General features: G+C 42.9%; 1 protein-coding gene across 4 annotated transcripts in view; it reads right to left on the minus strand.

Annotated features, from left to right (window-relative positions):
* ptprub (protein tyrosine phosphatase receptor type Ub) overlaps positions 1-20709 on the minus strand; it is a 182428-nt gene that overhangs the window by 109991 nt on the left and 51728 nt on the right. For all 4 annotated transcript variants that reach the window (XM_030394026.1, XM_030394025.1, XM_030394024.1 and 1 more), the window contains exon 2: positions 16436-16567. In XM_030394026.1, the coding sequence (XP_030249886.1) occupies positions 16436-16567 (132 nt within the window). The remainder of the gene's footprint in view (positions 1-16435; positions 16568-20709) is intronic.

The raw sequence follows: 20709 nt of genomic DNA on the forward strand, positions 1-20709 counted from the left end.
GGGCAGAGACGCAAGGGGGAGGAGAAGAAGAGGAGGAAAGAAAAAAAGGAGGACGAGCCCAAAAGCCAACTGCATTAGGGACGAGCCTTTGAACTGAGGACTAGGCTAAACCTTCACACTTTAAGACGTCAGAGGGAGGATTTGCAGGTGCACCCCGCCACTGTAAACAACAAGGCATGTGTCCATCCACATACACAAAGTATATCTCCTACAGGGTGTTATTCTAAGGCACACGCGTGCACAAAAACAGGCGCTAGACACAGTAATTATACTGTACCAACACACACGCTTCTATGTGGGAGCTGATTTAAGCCTTTCCCTCATTCGCCTCGTCTTTGAAGTGTTCCCCTGCTCCTCTTGGTAGTGTAAGGAGCTTCGACCCGCTAAAGCCCGTGGAAACAGGATTAGTCTAGCCCCGCTTCCTAATTAATTGTCGGGATGTTTGCCTAATAAATCTTGCTTATCTGGCCCTCTAATCGTAGCAGGAAATAGCACGACTCTGACCCAGCCGCCGGAGTTTTTAACAGTCTGTGCTTTCTGTAATCAAGCGCCGAGAAATGCGGGAGGAGAATTTGAGCTTTGTTTTGCTCCCCTCCTAATTCAATTAAAAAAGATAGGCCAGTGCATTGCGGAAATTGTTGCGCATCGTTAGATTAGTCTCTAATTGGCTGTATTCTGCAGCAAGTTTGGCTTTGTGTGTTTCTGCGAGAACTTTTCCCGACACCGGGCAAGAGAAGACAGGACCTCAAGGAGAACGAGGGACTGAAGCCAAGCCGAGCAGGTACACCTCGTCTCCATGACATCTGAGTAAATAAAAAACGACACGTCACACCCAGAGGCGAGCACGCCTGCAGCGATGAGAGCAGGTCAGGACAACGGGAGCTGGTGTTCGGCTCCTGCCACAGACAGCTTGCCTCCTCTGGAGAATTGGAGGCGAGATCGCAGTCTAGCACTCCAGATTTGTCCGTGTGAGTAGGCATTTATAATTCACCAACAAAGCTCAGCAGCTGAACTACCATGTCATCTCATTCTCAATATCATGCTACAGCTGGGTGTGAATAAAACTCAAGAAGGGGAAGGCCGACGAGTGAGCCGACGAGTGAGAGATGAGCTGAGATGCAGGTGCAAACGTGCAGTTTGAGACCTGACAAAATGGAAAATGTATGTGAGTCTGTGTGTGTGTGTGTGTGTGTGTGTGTATGTGTGTGTGTGTGTGTGTGTGTGTGTGTGTGTGTGTGTGTGTGTGTGTGTAAAAATAGGTGCATGTGATCCTGGACCGGGACAAGTCCTCTGTTCCCAAAGAGGCCCTCAAATAAATTAGGTTAAGCGATGTGCAAATCCCGCAGCTGTCTGTGGGAGCATTTTGCAGCCGTGTAAGGGGGCATCCAGCTGAGCATCGCAGACCGTCCCTGCCACCTCAAAGAGAACACACATCAGAAGATGAGAGGAGCGGTTTCGCCTCCCTGCAGGAACCGCGAGACGGGGCTTTGAAATGTTATGTTTCCCACAAGTTGGATTCTGAAATTCCCTGTTTTCTCTGCAATGAAAAACATTACAAGCAAAGCGTATAAAAGAATATGAGTTTCCACTGAAGTTATGATTATGGCTTTTTCTATTGCTCCCTTTAGAGAGCATGGCCCTTAGCAAGGTGACAAGGAAGCAGCCCACATAGCAGTGGGAGCTGGAACTTCATAATTGTACTGTCACGATAAAACTGATGCAGAGCTTCCAGATTTCACTTTATGGCGCCGCCTCAACACTCGCATAAACTGACGCGCAGACAAAGCGGCCGATTCTCAGAGCTCGTTTCCAATTACTGTATATGCAAAACATACAGTAAGTCAGCAAACTGTACGCGTGCATACGAGGGGCCCGTGACAAGTTTATTCATGCATGTGTTGCTGTGCCATCGCCCTCGTTCCCATCGTCTGATATTAATATGTGAGCAAACGCTGTGAGACAGCTCCTCCTGGAGAACCCCCAGCAGTCATTAGCCGTAACAACCTGGGAGTGTTCCTCGGAGGGACACGCTCTTCACTGCGATTACAAACAACACGGGGAAAGCGGGCTACCTCGCCTGCGTCTCTGATGTTTTGTGCAATGCTAAAAATACTCAAGGCTTCAAGCTTCGGCTGGGGTCGGCATCTGCAGCACCATTTTTTATCGCAGCAGCAAAAGACGGTCGCTGTTTTATTTTATTTATTTTTTTCGTGCCATTCACACTTTTTAATTGCAGTCAATATTTCTGAAGGTAGGAGGTGCGCTGGAAAAATTTGATGGTGGCAGTAAAAAACAGAAATGGCTGGGGCTGTGAGAGGGGAATCAAACGTACAGAAGCGATAAAAGCACACGAGGTACTCCTCAGAACGCTCATTTCAGAGTCTGTTGAATCAACCATTGAAAGACTTCTAATGATTTAAGAACAGCGGTGTTCTGAACAAAAAAGATTCATCTAAATTTTTACAAAGTCAATGACTTCAGCGCAGCTAATTCATCTTTGTTTCGGTCCCTTCTTCTTCCACGCCCTTCATAAAGTCATAACTTTTTGCCTTTTATGTGTGCTAATGGAGAATAATAATGTTTGGTGAAGCTTGAGAAGCTAATTGTCGGCAGTATGGTTAAAGGCACAGAGATGGACAGCATACTAAGCAGACTGGCAGACAGCTTACAGACATTTTTGTCACTTACATCATTATCTGTTAGAGTAAATGCCCAATATATCTCCATCCAAACGCGTCTCAGAATATGTTTTATTAAGTCTCACTTCTACCATCCATTTCCACATATTTCTAGCGCTCTCCTCATCACATATTAAGAATAGTAGGGAGCATGAGGACGGTAGGAAGATAAAGAAGGAGATGCCAGATGTGATACGGACTATTTATATCCTGGCAGCGAGTGCCGATCCCACTAAAAGACAGGCAGCAAATGCAGAGCGAGCCTTGGACCCCTGAGACCTGATATAATATATTACTTATTGTGTATAATTCAAATAGCCATCCATCTCTGGTTAGTCATTCTGCTTGCATCAGGCCTTTCACATTCATTATCATATCAGTTAACACGATTTAATGCAAATGGCTCCACCCAGAAGCAGCGCCTACATATCAATTACTGACTGAGTGTTGTGCACGACAAGAGTTATTATGGTAACACTGCCAAATTAAATTGCACCTGAGAGGATGAGTGTGAGCGAGATAGAACGACGGCTCGGGACGGGAGATTAAGCAAGAACATAAAGAAGAAGAAGAAGAAAATGCTTTGTCCCCGCTCTTTATTACCTGGAGGACCCTCTTGGCACTCCAACCAGATGCCAACTCAAGAGGATCCTGCATCTCAGATCAATATTATTCCAACAACAAAAAAAAACAAAAAGAGATGTACACTCAGAACCCCTCCTGGCAGTTGGATTGCCACCCACCATGTCTGCAGAGGAAATACACTGAAATCATTAAGTCTCGCAGCAGAGAATCAATGGCCTCATACAAATTCTTCTCATGCCGTTTTCGCAGGGACGTTTATCTTCTCTATTATCTGGCTCTTTTCACCCCGATTATGGTGAGGGTGCTTAAAGCATACACTGCAGTTTCACTACTAAATGATGCATCCATCACCCCCTCAGCCACAGTGACAGCTGATATAAATATGGAACAGATAGTTACTTTTAAGAGGATTGTGTTTTTAAAACAAAGCATCGGGAGCACTTTCATACGTCAAACAGAATTGATATCAGGTGCTCTATGGCTGTGAAATTTAAACTCTTGAGTTCGCGGATATATGGATGCTTTGGAAGAGCTGGTGCGCCACTGAAGCCATTTTGTGAATCCTTCACAGCACAGCCGGTTTTCCCAGTGGGACCTCTGAAGTGTGAATTAGGCCCCCTGAGGGACACGTGGCACCGCAACTATGTGACTATATGCAGATGTCTGCGACTCGACACTCCCACAGGAGAACATTACAACATTTCACCCCGGCAATGAAAATAGAGAGTATGCTGGAGTAATGCCGTTCAAAAAGCAAGTCAGCAAGATGGCAATAACGTGTGCAGCATCCTGATGCTGTAGAGAAATGAGTAACGCGTCAGAAGGGTCTGCTTCTGTCTGGAATTTTGATAAACTCATGTGTGGAACAAAATTTTATATGAAGAACTTGCATTATATTGACATAGACGTCATTAACATGAGCATTGTTCTGAGTAGAACTTCCTGTTATCTAATGAAGCGTCTACGTCCGTACCCACCCCTTCACCATTCACAGAGCTAATGCGCTCTCCCCTCCCTCACGTGTCCTTATTTTTCGGTTTTCTTTCTGCACCATATGGGAGTTTCCACTGTGTTAATTGTACCGTGTCATCGTTGTCAGCATAAAGTCGGGCATGTGCACTCAACCAGTGCTGAGGCAGCTGATTTTTAATTACCAAAACCCAACTGCTGAAGATCATGTTGATATTGGGAAATTCCTGAAAGACTTGGATTATGCTCTGAAAAGATCTCTTTTTTTGGCTGAAATGTAAATAATAACTGGATCCAATCATTTGCAAACAGGCTGTTTAACGACATTGGTTTAACAAAGTGTCCCTGAGCCCGTGAAGTTACATCCTTTATACAACCAGGTGTTTCACAAAGTATTGAACCTTGCTGTGCTCTTGCTTGTGAGTGACAGAGACTTTCACGGATGCTTCTTTCAGGCCCAATAATGACGCAATCACCTGTTAACAATGAACCTCTTTACCCTAGAAGGTTCAAAACAAGTGTTCAAATGTGTGTGTCCAAATTTAATTGAAACATGTTGCATCACATCCAGAATAAGCATATGTAGTATAAGTTGATGAAGTATCCCACTGAGCATGTGTCAAATTGCAACCCTGCACCTGAGCTGTGGTGTTGAATAATGGATAGAGCCTTGTTCTGATGTCACAGTGCATTTAACCTCAGAGTTTTTGGATCATTTTCACCTATTACATAAAAATAAAATAAAAAATTGTAATGATTCTATGACATGTTTTGTGAGGTCACAGTGACCTTTACCTTTGACCTCCAAAATCTAATTAGTATTAGTATCCTTGAGTCATTATGGATATTTGTACCAAATTTTAAGGATTTCCCTCAAGGCGTTCTTGAGATATCGCATTTACAAGAATGGGACGGACAGGCAGACTCTAAATTATCACTTAAAACCAAACCAGCCGACTGCTGAACCGTAATGTAAGCAGATCTCAATGGGTATAAGATTTAAATCGTTTAAAACGTTCAGCTGCTGAGCATAGTCTGGTTTAGTCTGCCGACAGGTCTGGATCAAAATCTGCATAGGTTAAAACCATTGGTACCTTTCTGAATCCCCATGAGCTCACCTAGACATTGCAGGTTTCTATCCATATGTGTTATCGCAAAGTGACTGAAAACAGCGTACTCTCTGTGAAAACATATTTAATATATTATAATATATTCATGAGGATCCCCATGAAATTGTACTCCCTTATTGATACCAGCCACCTAAATACGCCTGAAGATTCATGGAAACTGTTCAGTAGTTTTCACACAGGTGAAAACATAACGTCCTCGTGGAGTTAATTAACACGTTGTGTTTTATTTATGCTTTACACATTTTCTGGAGTCAGGACTGTAACTAAAAGTTCCAGTTTACACTTCAGGGAAAGCTTGTCAATATGGTTTAATATTTGATATAGTCAAAATTATTGTTTTGTGTTAATTGTGATTTGTTGAACTATCCAATATGAAAGTGATCACTAGCACTGCAACTAAACCCTGGCAGCTGTTTGTTTATGTATTTATGTATGCCATTAATAGTTTGGACATTCGGTTTTATTAATCTTGATTTACTCATAAGCACTCTGCGTCTGTTACATGTTTTAAAGTTATTGTTTATCTGTGGGTCACAATCTATTCAGGTGATTAAACTGCTAAAAATTAGTCAAAACACACTTGAAATCTAGAATTAATGCTATTGCGGTTGTACGCCTCTCAGCAAGTTGTTGTTCCTGAGCTATTGGATAATGAGGAGAACGCTTTTTGCTGAAAATTATGACTTAATAGCAAAGTTAACCTTTGACCTTTTGGATATGAAACACCCTAACTTCATCATGTTACCCAAGATTTTGAGTTAGATTGAGTTCTTGTTGAGTAGTGGTTTGTGAGGTCACAGTGACCTTTGACCAACAAAAATCTAATCAGGTCATCCTCGAGTCTAACCAGACACTTGTGCTAAATTTTAATAAATTCCGTTGAGACGTTTTTCATGTATTGCATTAACGAGACTGGGACAGATGGAACAACAACCCGAAATGACCCAACAATCGATTACAATGCCTGATCCAACTCACAGATGACAATGAAGTTCAACAAACTACAACCTCCAGTCTCTGTCATGTTGTTTAGTGCTCATGCAAATACATCAAGCTCTTAAAGGACATTAGATACTACGTGGTCTCTGGACCTCTGACGTCTGGGAGAAAACAGTTTAAATCAGTGAAATGTTATCAAAGAAACAAATCTGCATACATCTTGTTCTCATCTGTCTGTGTTCGAGAACTCACCAAAGATCAGAGACGCGCCGCTAAAACGAATTTAACTCAGATCTGGTTATGAATTGTGGAAATAATAAAATGCACGGCTTTTACTTCTCTGCACATTTGCTCCAACATTTCTAATTCATGTGTATTGAGAGAGCTGAAATGCAGGCCTTTATACGGAGAGAATTTTAAGAAATACTCGAGATAATCTCGTTTCACACAACTTGCCAAGAACCGCAATCATGTGATCTGTGAAAATTCAGAGATAGCTGAAGCGAAGTGTGGGCCCGGAGGAGCAGAGGATACACCGACGTTGGGAAAATCCAAGTGCACTTAGAAAAACTATCCACACCAGGCACACGTACAAAGCGTATTTCCAATCTCCCGATCACCAAAGAGTGTGATTAGCAGAAAAGAGGAGGATATCAGAAGAAGAAAGACAACTTCCAAGTGTTTGAAGAACACGTTTCAAGTCAGCAGGCGGGAGCAGAAACTTAATTCAAGTGTTCACATTCGATTTACAAAGATGCTTTATTTGCTTACGGAGGAGGTCACAGAGAGCCCGAGTTGGATTAACGATTAAGTGTGGGCAGTTTTGTGAGCATCACTGTGACTAAAACTCTGTGCTCTGGGCTTACACTGCAAATCAATATTATCTCCACACACATTAGAAGCTGTAAAAAATATTTTATTAATAACAGAAATTGTGACTGGATCTTCTGCACTTATCTAAATGTTTTTTGTGTTTTCTTATATGCCAGTAAGGTCAGTTTATCTGTAATAATGAAAGCACAATCTCGTTCTCAAGTTGACCATTATACTTTTGAGCGGGGTATGGATCTATATACCGTATAAGCACCTCCGCCATCTTCCTCTGGCATCATGCACAGGCTGGGAGGCTAAAATGTCTTAGCCTAGTGCTGTGTTCCAGGTTGCAAGTCCTATAAACGCAGGAAATCTGACAAATTGTTTCACCAATTCTTATTGGAAAAGACATAGTGAAAGGTCTCTCATCTGGAGGTAATTCAGGCCATATTTCAAGTTAAAACAACATATTTGAACCAATCAGCTGCCTTTCAGACATCAGCTAACGTTAGCATCCAACCACTTTCTCAAATAACCATTCCGATAGGTATGATAGGAAAGGTGAACATCTATTTTGAAATTACAAATAATCTTGGATAATAATAATAATAATAATCATGGTTTATCATTTATATAATGGTCTTGTTTTCCTTTCAGATATGGCCTGGTGTTCTCCAGATTTTCACTGTCCATCAACTTTTAAGTGAAATTATAACAATTTGTCAGATTCCCTCTGTTTAGACGACTTGTGAGCTGGAACACAAGTAGTATGAGATTTGAGTATCCCACCCTGAGCATGATGCCAGAGGGAGTTGGCCACTGTATAATATGTCTCTTTTAATAAACGGAGGGCTGTGCGTTTTCCTAATCTGCAGATAAATGTAATTGGTCAAATTGTAAAAAACACTTATATAAAACTGGAACATTTGGAACGGAAAATGTGAGCTACACCTGTGGATGTCCTGACCCTCCACTTCAGCTGGCTTTCCTTCCCATTCCTCCGCAAAGAGCGCCGAAGTTGTTTAAAGCACAAGACAAACAATAAATCTCCCGCTTCTCAAGTATGTCAAATAGGGGCCAATTACGTGTGAGCAAAATCCAAAATGCAGCAAAGATGCTTCAGCTTAATTGCAGTTGTCACCCACATGGCCTTCTTTCATGAGCTGAACCATTATGCTTCAAGTGACCAGCCACTTGATCTCACCTGAGTTTAAGGTGATTCACCTGGTAAGTCTATTTGGCTACGATCCCGAGTGTGCCGCCTGAGCCTCAATTACACTGTTAAACTGGCAACCTTACACTTAAAAAGCCCTCTAGCTGTCCCTCTAAAGTGACACTAATTAGATGGAAGCAACAGCCTAACGAAGGCTGCATTAGCTTAGCCTACCTATCACCTGGGTGTCTGTGTGTGGGCGAAACACAGAACAAAAGAAACAGTTGCCGAGTATATACCAGTTCACCTGCTCTGGCAGCCGTTCCCAAAAGTGTCTATCAGTCACATTAATGATTACTCTTTACCTTGAAAGCATAAAGGGAGCTGATGGTCACCCCCCCGAATAACAATACAATTAATTTGCTATATTCTAAAAGGTTCTGTGCAGTGATGGGCATTTCTGAGATGGTTAATAAGTAGACAGAGCTTTCAGACATTCATATGGTACATCAGCGATCGATAAATATGATCTTCTTCGCCCTGAAGTAACAAGACATAAGCAGTTATACCCCTGGAGCCACTGGTGTCTGGTCCCGAGCAGTGGAAAGGTGCATGTTTTCATTCCCAACAAATACCGGAGCAGCCGATTGATTTCACCAATTAGTTCTGAAGGTGTGTTAAGTAATGAAATCAGCTGGTGGAACGTTTGGCTGGAACAAAACCCTGCAGACTCATCAACAGCTCAGCCGGACACAACCGTCTTCAAGGGAGCAATTGTCCTCTGTAACCCGAGCTAAATGATAAATATAGATGTTAAATGGCCCCTTCTCTCTTCATGGACGAGCTGCAGGGCCGTCCCTGAAAATAAACAGACTACTTTGTCTCAACTCTAATTTCATTCTTGATCGCAGAGATTTGGCCTTGGAGCCAAGCTCTACAGTCAAAGCTGACACATTGCTTAGGTCATCACATAACTTTTATTAAGATCTAGCTGGCGGAACAAATCATGGATCAGAACTAGATCTGTCTTATCAAGGCACGGACACAGGACATCTAGGGGTGTGCTGTGGTGTGGGATCCATGGATCGACAGATGCTCGATCGAATTGTGATCTTTTGGTGGCCAGGTTCTTCGGGCCAAATGTGAGCGATGTTACGCAGTATGGCGCGGCACATCATCATGCCATGAGGAGGTTTACTTGGTCTGCAGCTGTGTTTGGATGGATTGTGGATGTCAGGACCCAAAAGTTTCCCAGCAGGACATTGCACTGTAATGACTAATGATTGTAATGATCCATGTCAGTATTATCATTAAATGTGGCGGCGTTACATCTGCTGTCCCCTGGTAACCCGTCTGCCTTGGACCAGCTCTCCGTCTCTCGCGCTGGTGTGACTGTCTGCAGGTGTGCCGGAGTCATCTTCATCATCAAGACCTCTTCAAACACTCTGCCTAGCCCACATCCAGCCTGCCAGTTTGTCGCATCTACTTCCATCAATGCAGCCACTGTTCAAGCCCTGTTGTTAGTCAGCGCTCTTTGTTTACCTGTGAGAAACCTTGTTTTTTCCGTCCTCGTCACCCTGCCTCCGCTGACTCCGGCCCTGCCTCATCCTTCTCACCTGCCAAGCCTGCTGCTCGTTCACTATTCCTGCCACTTTGCTTCAGAACGACCTTCGGCCAAGTACCCCTGGAACTATCACTGGATCTGCTCATCTCAGTGCCATCATCTCACAGTTTCTTGCAATTAAAGACCTCACGTAATTGTTTGGGCTGGTTGTCAGGTGGCTAATTGGTATATTTATGTAGAAAAAAGATAAGCTTGTGATCGTTGCTTGGTGTAAACACAACTGGATTAAAGGTGCACTGTGTTGTTTTGGAGCAGGAATTTTAATCAGAACCGAAAAATTAAATGCCTTAACAAGCTACATAAACAAACTCTCTTTCTTTTCACGACTGAATAAACAAACTGATCTTGAAGGACAACACAGTTTCACACTGTTTTACTTTGTTTATATTTGGCGGACCCTGCCACCTTTCTAGCTTTAAACTAAATAATTATATATACATATTTCTGAATTTATGTGATTACCTAATTTATACTCTGAATATTAAAATTCAAATACTACATAATGTCCCCTCAAGACTAAATGAATCATAAATGCAGGCTTTTACTTTACTTGTTGAAAACCCTAATATAACATAACCCTAATATAACCCTAATATAACAATAATTTAAACTGCAATCGGGATATTGGACGGAAACATTAGGTATTGCAAGAAACACAGTTCTCACGGGCGGGCAACATTGTTTGGTTGAGGAACAGACTTTGACGTAACATCAGAACAAATCTTATTTTGTGTCAGTGATGGGGAATTGTAGCTGCGTGTGCTGAAAGATATGCAAGTTTACAAATTGTTAATTGTGTAGGTGGATGGATTATTAATTTACACTGCATTGCCTTAGGTCTGCGTTCACGATTGTTCTGTTTATAAACTAAACCACTTTTGAGGGAAATACTTCTTAGATACGAGTTACTTAGAGTTGTGATTAAAAGTGTGGGCGGGTCCCAGAAGATCTTCTGATTACAAACAGGGCCAGGTCATTCTTATGTTTGAGACTGGCGACTTTAAATCATTTGCAGAGGTCCCAGCTTTTAAAATGAATACCGACAGACTGATATCTATAAACATATTGCACTGCTACAATGCAGAAGGTCTACTGAATAGCACTTGTCGTCTCCAGAAATAAAATAAACTATCTGCAGTTTATCTATTGCAACCATTTTCCCTGCAAGTCAAGCAGCAAATTTACGAGCCATAAAGTATATCACCTGTCTACAAATGCACAGCGCTATAAGAGCAAAACAAACTGAATCTACAATAAATAGAGACCTTTAAGATAGGATGGTATAACTACATAGTATATACAGTATGTGGCGAAAGCAGACTGCCAGCAGGGGAAGTCGGAGGAGGGCAGTGTAATAGGGTATTAAACCAGCGAGGATGGCTGGTCAGCTCTGATAAAAACACGTCTCCTACAGCATATGTGTCCGTCTCCTCGCTCTGCCTCATCTTTTCACGGGCGCGGTTGAATCTCGGGTCGCCGTCAATGACACACATGCACTCATGTGCATCTGGTCCGTGGCGTGCGCCGGGGGCCAGGCAGGGGTGAGTGGTGACAGATAGTAAAGGCCAGGAGATAAGACATCGTCCTCCACAGTCGACTGCTGGAGATACAGATGGACGACTGTCTGTTTGTGTGACGGTGTGTATTAGCTTTGTTAAGGTCGTCACATTGAGCCTGCTGCTACAGTACCACTGCCAATTGACCAGGCTCTGACCCCGGGACAAACGCTCAGAACCACGCATCATGTCAGTCTTAACCTTCCTTATACCTGAAGTCCCCCTCCAACCGTCCATTCATAATGCCTGCGGGCATTTATTTAAGGATCTATTGTTCTAGTAGCTAATAAAACAACCAATCAATCGACTTTGTAGCTTGTTGCAAGGTGTACAAACACACAGATGGAATTGGATTCTAGCCTGCGGCGGAGTCTATTTTTAAATGTTACCTTGGTGTGCGTGAGTGCGTGAGTGCGTGCGTGCGTGCGTGCGTGCGTGCGTGCGTGCGTGTGCGTGGGCCACTGGACAGCGCAGGAGACATTTACTAAAAAGAAGATAAGGAGAGAGGAGGATTTACAAGATTAGTATGGGACACATGGAGAGAGAGAAAAAAAAAGGCTGGAGCATATTTTAACAGTCTTTTCCAGAGCTGTCAGTGAATTCCTGTGTGACTCAGCTGGAAACTAAAGCCCCCATTTCTGCACATCCAAGAGACACTGTTTGTGTGGCTGCTGAGGGGTGACAACTGAGCGAGGTTTGCGTGCTCAGTGGCACTTCAACAAGAGCGAACACCTCGCACGGAGGATTGAATCAGGAGCGTTTCGGGCAGGTGTTAGATCTACCAAGTGCCTAACTTAAAGGAGACATGTGAAGCTAGTTTTCAGGTTCCCATTTTTTGAGGAGGGGTCACTACTACAGGAGGTGTTTTAATGCTCAAAATCAGAATCAGTTTTCTTATACTGTCTCATACTGTCCCTCCTGCATACCCAGTCTCGTCTGATTGGTCAGCTCACACACGCCTAAGCCACCACCCCTCCCCGTGTCTCTGGTCAGCACTCCTGTGTTCCTCTAGCCTCCAGTGAGCTTCAGTGAATTATACAAATGTGTGACATGGTGTTGTGGTTGAGGGTCTTCTGATGAGGTGTTTCAGGCACTTCAGAAGCTTTTCCTTCTGTGGGAGAGAGGAGCTCCTGTTCAGGCTTTTTAACTTTCAAGACCTTTTACATGCACAAAGAACCTACAGTTTATAATGCAGCGGAGGAAAGGGAAAAAACGAAAAAGCATAATAGGTCTCCGTTGAGGGGAAAGTGCACCAATTTTGCACATCTAAGTGTTTTGAAAGTATGAAATGTATGTGTTAAAAAAAAGAAATAGAAAGAAAGAAAGAAAAACAAAGTTGAATAATGCCATTTGTGGCTCCAGAGAGAGAAAAAAACATCTGGGGGGGGGGGGGGTCGTGCACACTCAGGAAGAAGTGAGATTAGCAGACGTCTGCAGCCTGCTCCTCATCTCTGCATCTGCAGGCTGCATTAATGGTAACACACAAATCTCTAATCGAACTGTTGGTGGAAGGGTTGCATTGTGGCTAATATGATTGTCAGAGAGAAGGAAGGATGGTGAATAGAGGAAAAAAGACGCATTAGAAATCTCTGATTCTGCTGCATCGACCCATAATGAGTCCAACGAATGCAAAAGTGGTTGCGTGTTCTTTTGAAAAGGAAAAACCCACCGTTGGATAGAATACAAGACATTCAAGGTGTTAATGAAAAGAGTCATTTTACTTTTTCAATGCAGCCACTTTATTCATCCAGTTACACTTCAGGTGGTGTGTTTTTATACTTCTAGTGGCTGCTTTTCTGCCACAGGAACATTAACTGGGGCCAGGAAACCATTTTCATTTATACTCAGGGCTCATTGTCAACACGTTAAAATGACGATTGATCACAGTGTGGTATTTTGCAAGCTTTCAGCAACAGGCTCATGCACAGTCGAAGCGCCTTCTTGTTTCTGGTGGGCTGAAAAGAACTTGATGTTTGTTGTTGATGCCTAAGACCTGAAAAAGTTCTGCTTTTAATTGACTTGTGGTTTCTCTGGAAACATCTGGACATCCTGTCCCACATGTTTGACCTGTCATTAATAAGAATTAGAAAACAACAACACATAAGGTGAATAAGAAAAGCAAGATCTATTGACGCAAGTTGTTTTAAAGGTGCTTTACGGTATTTACGGCCACCAAACTCCTACTCAAAACAAACAGAGGGCAGTGTAACTGGCCTTTGGCTAGTTAGCTCAGTTAGCTGCGCAGGTAACGATCAGTCCAGGAAGAGCGCCAGGCTTTGAAATCAAACTGTGTAATTACAACGTGACATGATTCACTGCATGATTCACTGCCATGAAGCGACTTTAAAATGATGGATCCAATTTTGTGAGTGAAACAACCGCCACAACATTACTTGTTAAACTTCCATAATTTGAGCCATTCGGACCAATACAATTTGGAAAGTGTGGAAGAGCTGAGAGATTAAAACATTGTATCTCTAGTCAAATTGGCCAGGTGCTAAACCAGAAGTCCGCCAGCTCGGTGGGCGCACACTGTATGGGCCACAAAACGTGAAAGATCCAGGATGTTTCATAGCCAGGAAGTCGAGCCATTTTGGCTTCAAGCGCCACTGAGCAGCTTTCATAGTAATAAATGGGGCTCTGCCTCAAATGCTGTATCAAGGTTTTAATGTAACGTCCTTGTCAAGACTGGGAGCTTGGGCACCAGGGGATTGTTAGTGCTTACACTGATAGCACAGGAGCTTTGGACCGGGACAGGCAGGGGCTAGCTGATTAGCATGCTAACTGTTGTGGATATCTCTGCAACACAATACATGAACGTCATCATGGGAAAACTGTTGTTTATTCACATTCTGTCAATCATTTTTAGCATATTTTTGACGTTTCCGTCAAAAAATTCTTACATATTGCCTTTAAGCTTGTTTAAGACTTCAATGGATTTTCGTTCCATAAGGCCACCCTAACTCATACACTATAATGAATACTGCAGCAGACACAGAACTTTTCAAGCTGATTAATCCCCCTTTCAGAAAATGAGGTACACTTGACATGCAGACACATTCTTCTATACAAGGTCATCATCCCGCAAGCCTGACTTGTTCATTAAAACGACAAGAGAACTCCAGATTATGAATAGCAAGCGGGCATCTCCTATCTAATTCAAAATAAAGGAGGCCGTGATAAAAAATAAAAAATAAATGGGACATTCTTATTAAGATCTCACCACATTCCATCTTCTTCTTCTTTTTTTTTATTCGAGACCATTTTCTCTTTCATGGGAGCAGCGGTCTCTAATTTCTCCTGGGAGCCACAAGCTGCTGCTATCTCAGCTGTGTTTACTAATCTCCCCTCGACGCCAGTTTCTCAGCCCCACAAAGTTAATACTGGTCCAATGTAAATAGCCTTATCTCATAAACTCTTGTTATCCCCCCACCTTGGCTGTCCAATGTGATACATGGCTAGAACTCAACACAGGGGGATTAAGTCAGAGAGAAGGGGAGAGAAAAAAAAATAAAGAGAAAAGGAACATTTCCTCTGCCGATATCTGCAGAAAGGTTATCCACCTACAATAACACCGTGAAAATGTCAGGAAGGAACGTGGCGATCACAATGAAATGACACCAATCAGACGAGGAACGTGAGTAATGCACTGCCTCTAGCGCAGGCCTGAAGGATGGGCAGATAATAAATTAAACTGAATTTGTCTCCCGCTTATCGGAGCTGATCGATCGAGAGTTGACGCTCAGAGCCTTGCATGCCGCCTCGTCATGTGCAGATTACAGTACCTGTTTCCATTCCACCTGTGCTCGTCTGCTCCACCGAGGGCCCCGGAACACTTTAAATGCCAGGGCAGTAAGTTTTAATTAAACCCGAAGGGAAAAGTATTAATTATCCCATTGCCTGCCGTGAATTGGCTGGTGGCTGCTGGCGGATTCTCACCCGAATGCTGATGATGTGGAGGCGTGGTGTAAGAGTCCAGGATAAAAAATTTGGGATTTATCAAGTTCAGGATCTGGATAAATGCCTGCGGTGAGGAAGGAATTTTTAGCCCTATAAATAAAAATCACAACCATGCAGCTTTTAAGAAATAAATCCCTTCATCCCTGCAGTAAGTTTTTGACCATTTTTTAAAGGCTACTCCTGTCGATATCTTCCAAAAGGATTTCCCTGAATGATACACATTTCTTTTGGAATGATCTACAGTTATCCTGTCATCTTTACATGTGTTCCTCTTGGCTTTCTATCTGCCACGTTAATCCTCTCCTCTTTGTCAGATGATGTCAAACATTCCTTCCAAGCTGCCACCATTAAACTTGCAAGTTCTTTTCTCTCCCTCTCATGTACCATGCGTGTTTCTGTCATGGACCGGTCGAACTCTCATTACCATATGATGGATTGATTGGTTCTACCCGAGGGAGCTCGGTTCCTTAATCATGCTGCAAGTTTCCACAGTTAAAGTGCTTCGGCAGGGGGAGCCCACTGCTGCCACCGATATATTTCTGCTGAGAAGCTGAAACAGCACTCTTCTCTTTGTCGGATCCCTGTAGGTATTTGTTAATGCAGAGATGGAGGAGCGCCTTATAAACTATGCATGCCATCTCCCTCTGGCAACCACCATTGGGGAGGATGATGGCAGGAAAATGCTGGTTTCCATTAGTCCTGTGAGGCTGGTTAACATAAAATTATCCTTGGGGTTAGCGGGAAGCAGACAAAATGGGGGTGAGCGCTTCATTAGAGCTGGTGCATTATGGACGCCGGACATCTGTAAAGGCTGATTTGCATACAGGCACTTTTTCTGTTGTGCGGGCCACTAAACAAAGGTACAATTATATATCGGACTGAAAACAATGGAAAGAAATTGCAGAAGCATCAATGCAACTGCTGGCGTGTCTTGAAAAACAGCTTATGTTCTTCAACCCCCCTAAACTCTGACGTGCTGTGGTCCCGTGTGAGATTTATACAGAGCTGCAGGAGAGAGGACCACTCACCTCGCAGGAGGTCGGAGCTGGCGTAAGGCGAACTGTAGGTCCGAAACAGCAGCCAGTCGAAGTCGTCGTCCTCCCCCTGGGTGAAGTCACACAGGTTGGGGTCTGAGTCCTCTTCAAACGTGCAGCCTGCCGCTGAAAAAAAAAGGGGGGGGGGATTTGGTTTTACAACTCCGTTCTAAAGAGGTCGATTTACTTCACAGATGACTCATAAACACAAAGGAAGGAAACAATCCAAGGTATTCAGTCCAAAACCCAAAAACATATACTGATTCTCTTTTAAGTAAAACAGCGAGTATTCCCACTTGAGGAGCTAGAAACAGACAATGTTGGAATTTATGCTTAAAATGAAACAATTATCACAACTCCTGCAGCAGTCAACATTTCCTAAATATAATAAAGCCTTACTGTTGTGAAGTTTATGTCGTTTGTATATCTTAATAATAAATGTGGATATAAATATGTACATCTATATATGCATTTTTATTTCAGATTAGAGGGCAGAAAAAGATTCTTGGGGTCATTTCTTATTATTCAATTTCCAGCGTAATTTACTGTTTCAGTGCACTGATATCATTTTAGATGATAAGGTTTATTGCCAAACAAAAAAAAAAAGTCTTTGTCACAGTAATCTGTGGGTGTTGGCCAGTTTCATTAAGCACACTTGGTACACGTGGCAGCCAGCCACAATGAAATGATCACTGCGGCCACTCCGACCACCTCTCTACCGCCTCAGACCAACGCAGCGACCTGTGTTTATGACTGATGTGAGCAACCGAGCCCAGCAGGCTTTGCAATACTGCTACAATCAGGGTTTCATACAGACCTGATGTTGCTCAGCTGTGGTATGAAAGTTTGCACAAGGTTTACTATAGCATAGGAAATTAAGAGTAGTCACTGATGGCAACTTGCGGTCGTCTGGCACAAATATCCCACTCTTTGAAATTGTGAAGATGTTTTACATAAATAAGCTTTAGTTGAGCATAGAGCTAATACCGCAACACATATACAACAAATTGTCTGCACAAGATACTTAAAGGATAAGTTCACCTGAGAATGAGAACTCAGTCATTATCTACTCATCCTCATGACATCATGAAGTTTAGTATTCAACAAAACATTTCTGGAGCTATAAAGCAAAACAACATTAGAGCATTCTCCTAACAGCTTAAGTGGATGAGGACCTGTTTGCTTTCCATCTACATCGGGTGAGCGGATAATGACAGAATTTTCATTTTTGGGGGAACTTACCCTTTAATAGTATCTGCACATAAGAATAATTAACGGTCTACGTATTTCAAAAGGCTCATCAATTACCAGGTATAAACAGTATCTGGGACCATGATCTTGATTTAAATGGAATCAGCTTGAATGTGACGTCACTGTCCTACATCTCACACACACACACACACACACACACACACAGGAGTTTGTGTGTTCAAACTGTGCTAAATGAAATGTGCTCTCATGTGCACGAAGTCTCCCAGACCAAAAAAACGAATCAAGCAGTGAGCTATAATTACTTCAGACTGGCACAAAAGAATGCAAACCCTGGCAAAAGCAATAATTGCTCCGCGCACCTGAGGAGAACTACCCCTCCCATAAAGCATTCAGAAACAAGACTACATCTCCCAAAACCCATTCACAAAGGCGAACATATAGTAATAACATTTGGAGAAAGCAGGCACCCTGGGGATTGTAGTGATTATCATAATACCTCACAACCTGCTATTGCATGCGCCAAAAAGCTAATTTTTTCAAATTATATTTAATAGCTATGGCTTTAATGGCCCATGGGTCCTGAATAATGTGCTTCAGTCGTTGCTCCCTGCATCTGTTGCCATATTTCACATTAGTCCATCAGTGTGAGAATTACAGTCTAACAGTGGGCAGTTTGAACAGCCCAGTCATAAGACCGGAGCCTGTGTCAGTGATAATTGGAGCAGGACAGCACGAGATGCGACATGTTAATGATAGGAATAACCACGAGCAGGTCCTGAAGGTGACCCCTGTGGTCTGCAGCTTTATCGCTGCTCATTCTTTCCTCTAATCTGCCATTAAACAAATGGTCTCAATATGACTGGCTGCAGACAAAAACACAGTCGGCCACATTGTGGTGAGGCTTCATTATTCTCTGTTTTACTACGGGTGCATGAGATAGCCACAGCGTCCGGTCATTAACAGTGTATTGCGATTGTTGGACTTGTGTGGTGTGTCACGGGCCAAATAAAATGGAGGACATGAGAAAGACTCCGGGGACGGACTGGGAAACATTTGGACTCAGTCCATTTCCACCAATGAAAATGAAGCTCTGGGGACAATATTTCACCCCAAAAACAGTCCCTGCTCAGATGAAGCACTTCTCAAAAGTGAAGGAATTCAGCAGTCCGCAAACCATTTAGTTTTTTGTTCCACTGTACTTCCACTGTACTGACATCAACGTGGAGAAACCACACACCAGATGGACCAGCGATGAAGTCTGTCAAGAAATGTGGACACAAATCAGACATCTGCAGTTACACATGGCACATATTCATAAAAGCAAACATGGCCACGAGTGAGGAAATATCTGACACACAAATTGCTTAAGGACCAAGCATTTGATCTTCTTTACACCCGATGCAACAAAATACAGTCTGGTTGATACTCAAAAAGTAACAAGGTTCCAGCCAGCTCTCCATTTTAGCAGTTTTTCCACAAGGTCCAAAGAGCTTACTTCAATTTCAATATGATGATTTAATATATCAATTTCAACTGCAGCGGAAGACTGCACTGACCTACCGTCATGCTCCTGTTAGGTGCCAGGGTGGACAGACACCAGACAGTGATAGCTTACTTCTTCAAACCAGGTGTTCTTCTTCTTGTGTTAAACTTATTGGCTGAGTGTGGCTCTGTTGATGTGTAGAGAGGAAGCTCTCTTAACTTTTGAAGCTTGTAACTGAACTTCTTTGATTTGAGAACACATCAGCTTAACTTACTGTTTATCCGTCACTTTTCTAAAGACGTACGGGAGCTGTTTTAAGTTACTGATGATGCAAACAGAGGATTTCCTGCTACGGCTTCATAAGACGTTCATTAGAGTTTTTTGCTGTGAAGTAATTGTAGAAAATGCTTTGTATTTCTCACAGGATTAGCAGATCTTCGTTAGCGGTGCTAATATTCAATGAAGAATTGGTAGTAATGAGCATAAATGGTGTTAACCTGTTATGTAAAATATCACAAGAAAAGACGACAGAAGAAGAAGCAACTATTTGCTCTTTGCTAATAACAAGCAAACCTCCAAAAATTTAATCAAGGCAAATAAAACCTTTTACCGTGCCATACTGTATAGAAAAACATTTCGCTCTTTGCCAGAGAGCAGCTTGAGACAGGAAAGAAGATGGGCGAGAAGTTGTTGCGCTTTGGTTTAAAATGTTGCAGTTGATCCAGGGTGTTGAACTTTCTCCAGATGGTGTATTCACTGCAGCACAAACACACTCAGGGTGCCCTTCCTAACAGCCAACCTATTACATCACTCTTGCACCTCCAGCGATTGTACGATAACACCGGAGCGTATCTACCATCACGTGAGCTCGGCCCATTGGGTTGATAGTAGCAGCCGACCAGCAGGGGAGGGAGTGTGAGTTTCTCCCTCTTGGTTTGATTTATTGTCCCGTGCTGGGCTGTTACTGCACAGATCTGCTGCTGAGGCCAGGGGTTAATTGTCCCGCACTAGGGTCTATTTCTAATAGAACAGCCAGAGATATGGGACCTGACACATCCAAACGCTGGCACTATATTATTCCCCGCTGCTTCAGTAAATGAAGCCTGCAGACTCCTCCCTAGAAAAGTCTCATCATCCGGAAGGAGGAAGCCTGGATGTGAGGCCAGCGCTGCCCGGGAGTGTCATCTCCTCACGATGCACGGGGGGTGATCCAGCTCATCCATCATGACAAACACACTCCCACCTCACCTCCTTCTGGAGGACCGATGGGTGTGTAGGGTGTCAGCGGCCATTTTTTACCAGAATAATTACAGCATAATTTAGTGCAGTGACCAGGGCAAAGGCAGATACTGCCAAGATGTTGTGGCTGAGGCTGAAGCGTGTTTCACAGCTCTGTTGTTAGCTCATATAAATCATCCTACATTACATGATAGAGATTTGTGGAGTTCATTTGATAACAGTCTTATATTTGATCGTAAATATAGGCATGGTTACTTGATTTAACAATGTACCAGGAACAAATACATGCAAATTATAGGGCCCACATTATTAAAATGTTTGTAAGGCTGCTAAG

The sequence above is a fragment of the Sparus aurata genome, chromosome 17 (genome assembly GCF_900880675.1).
Source record: "Sparus aurata chromosome 17, fSpaAur1.1, whole genome shotgun sequence".
NCBI lineage: Eukaryota > Metazoa > Chordata > Actinopteri > Spariformes > Sparidae > Sparus > Sparus aurata.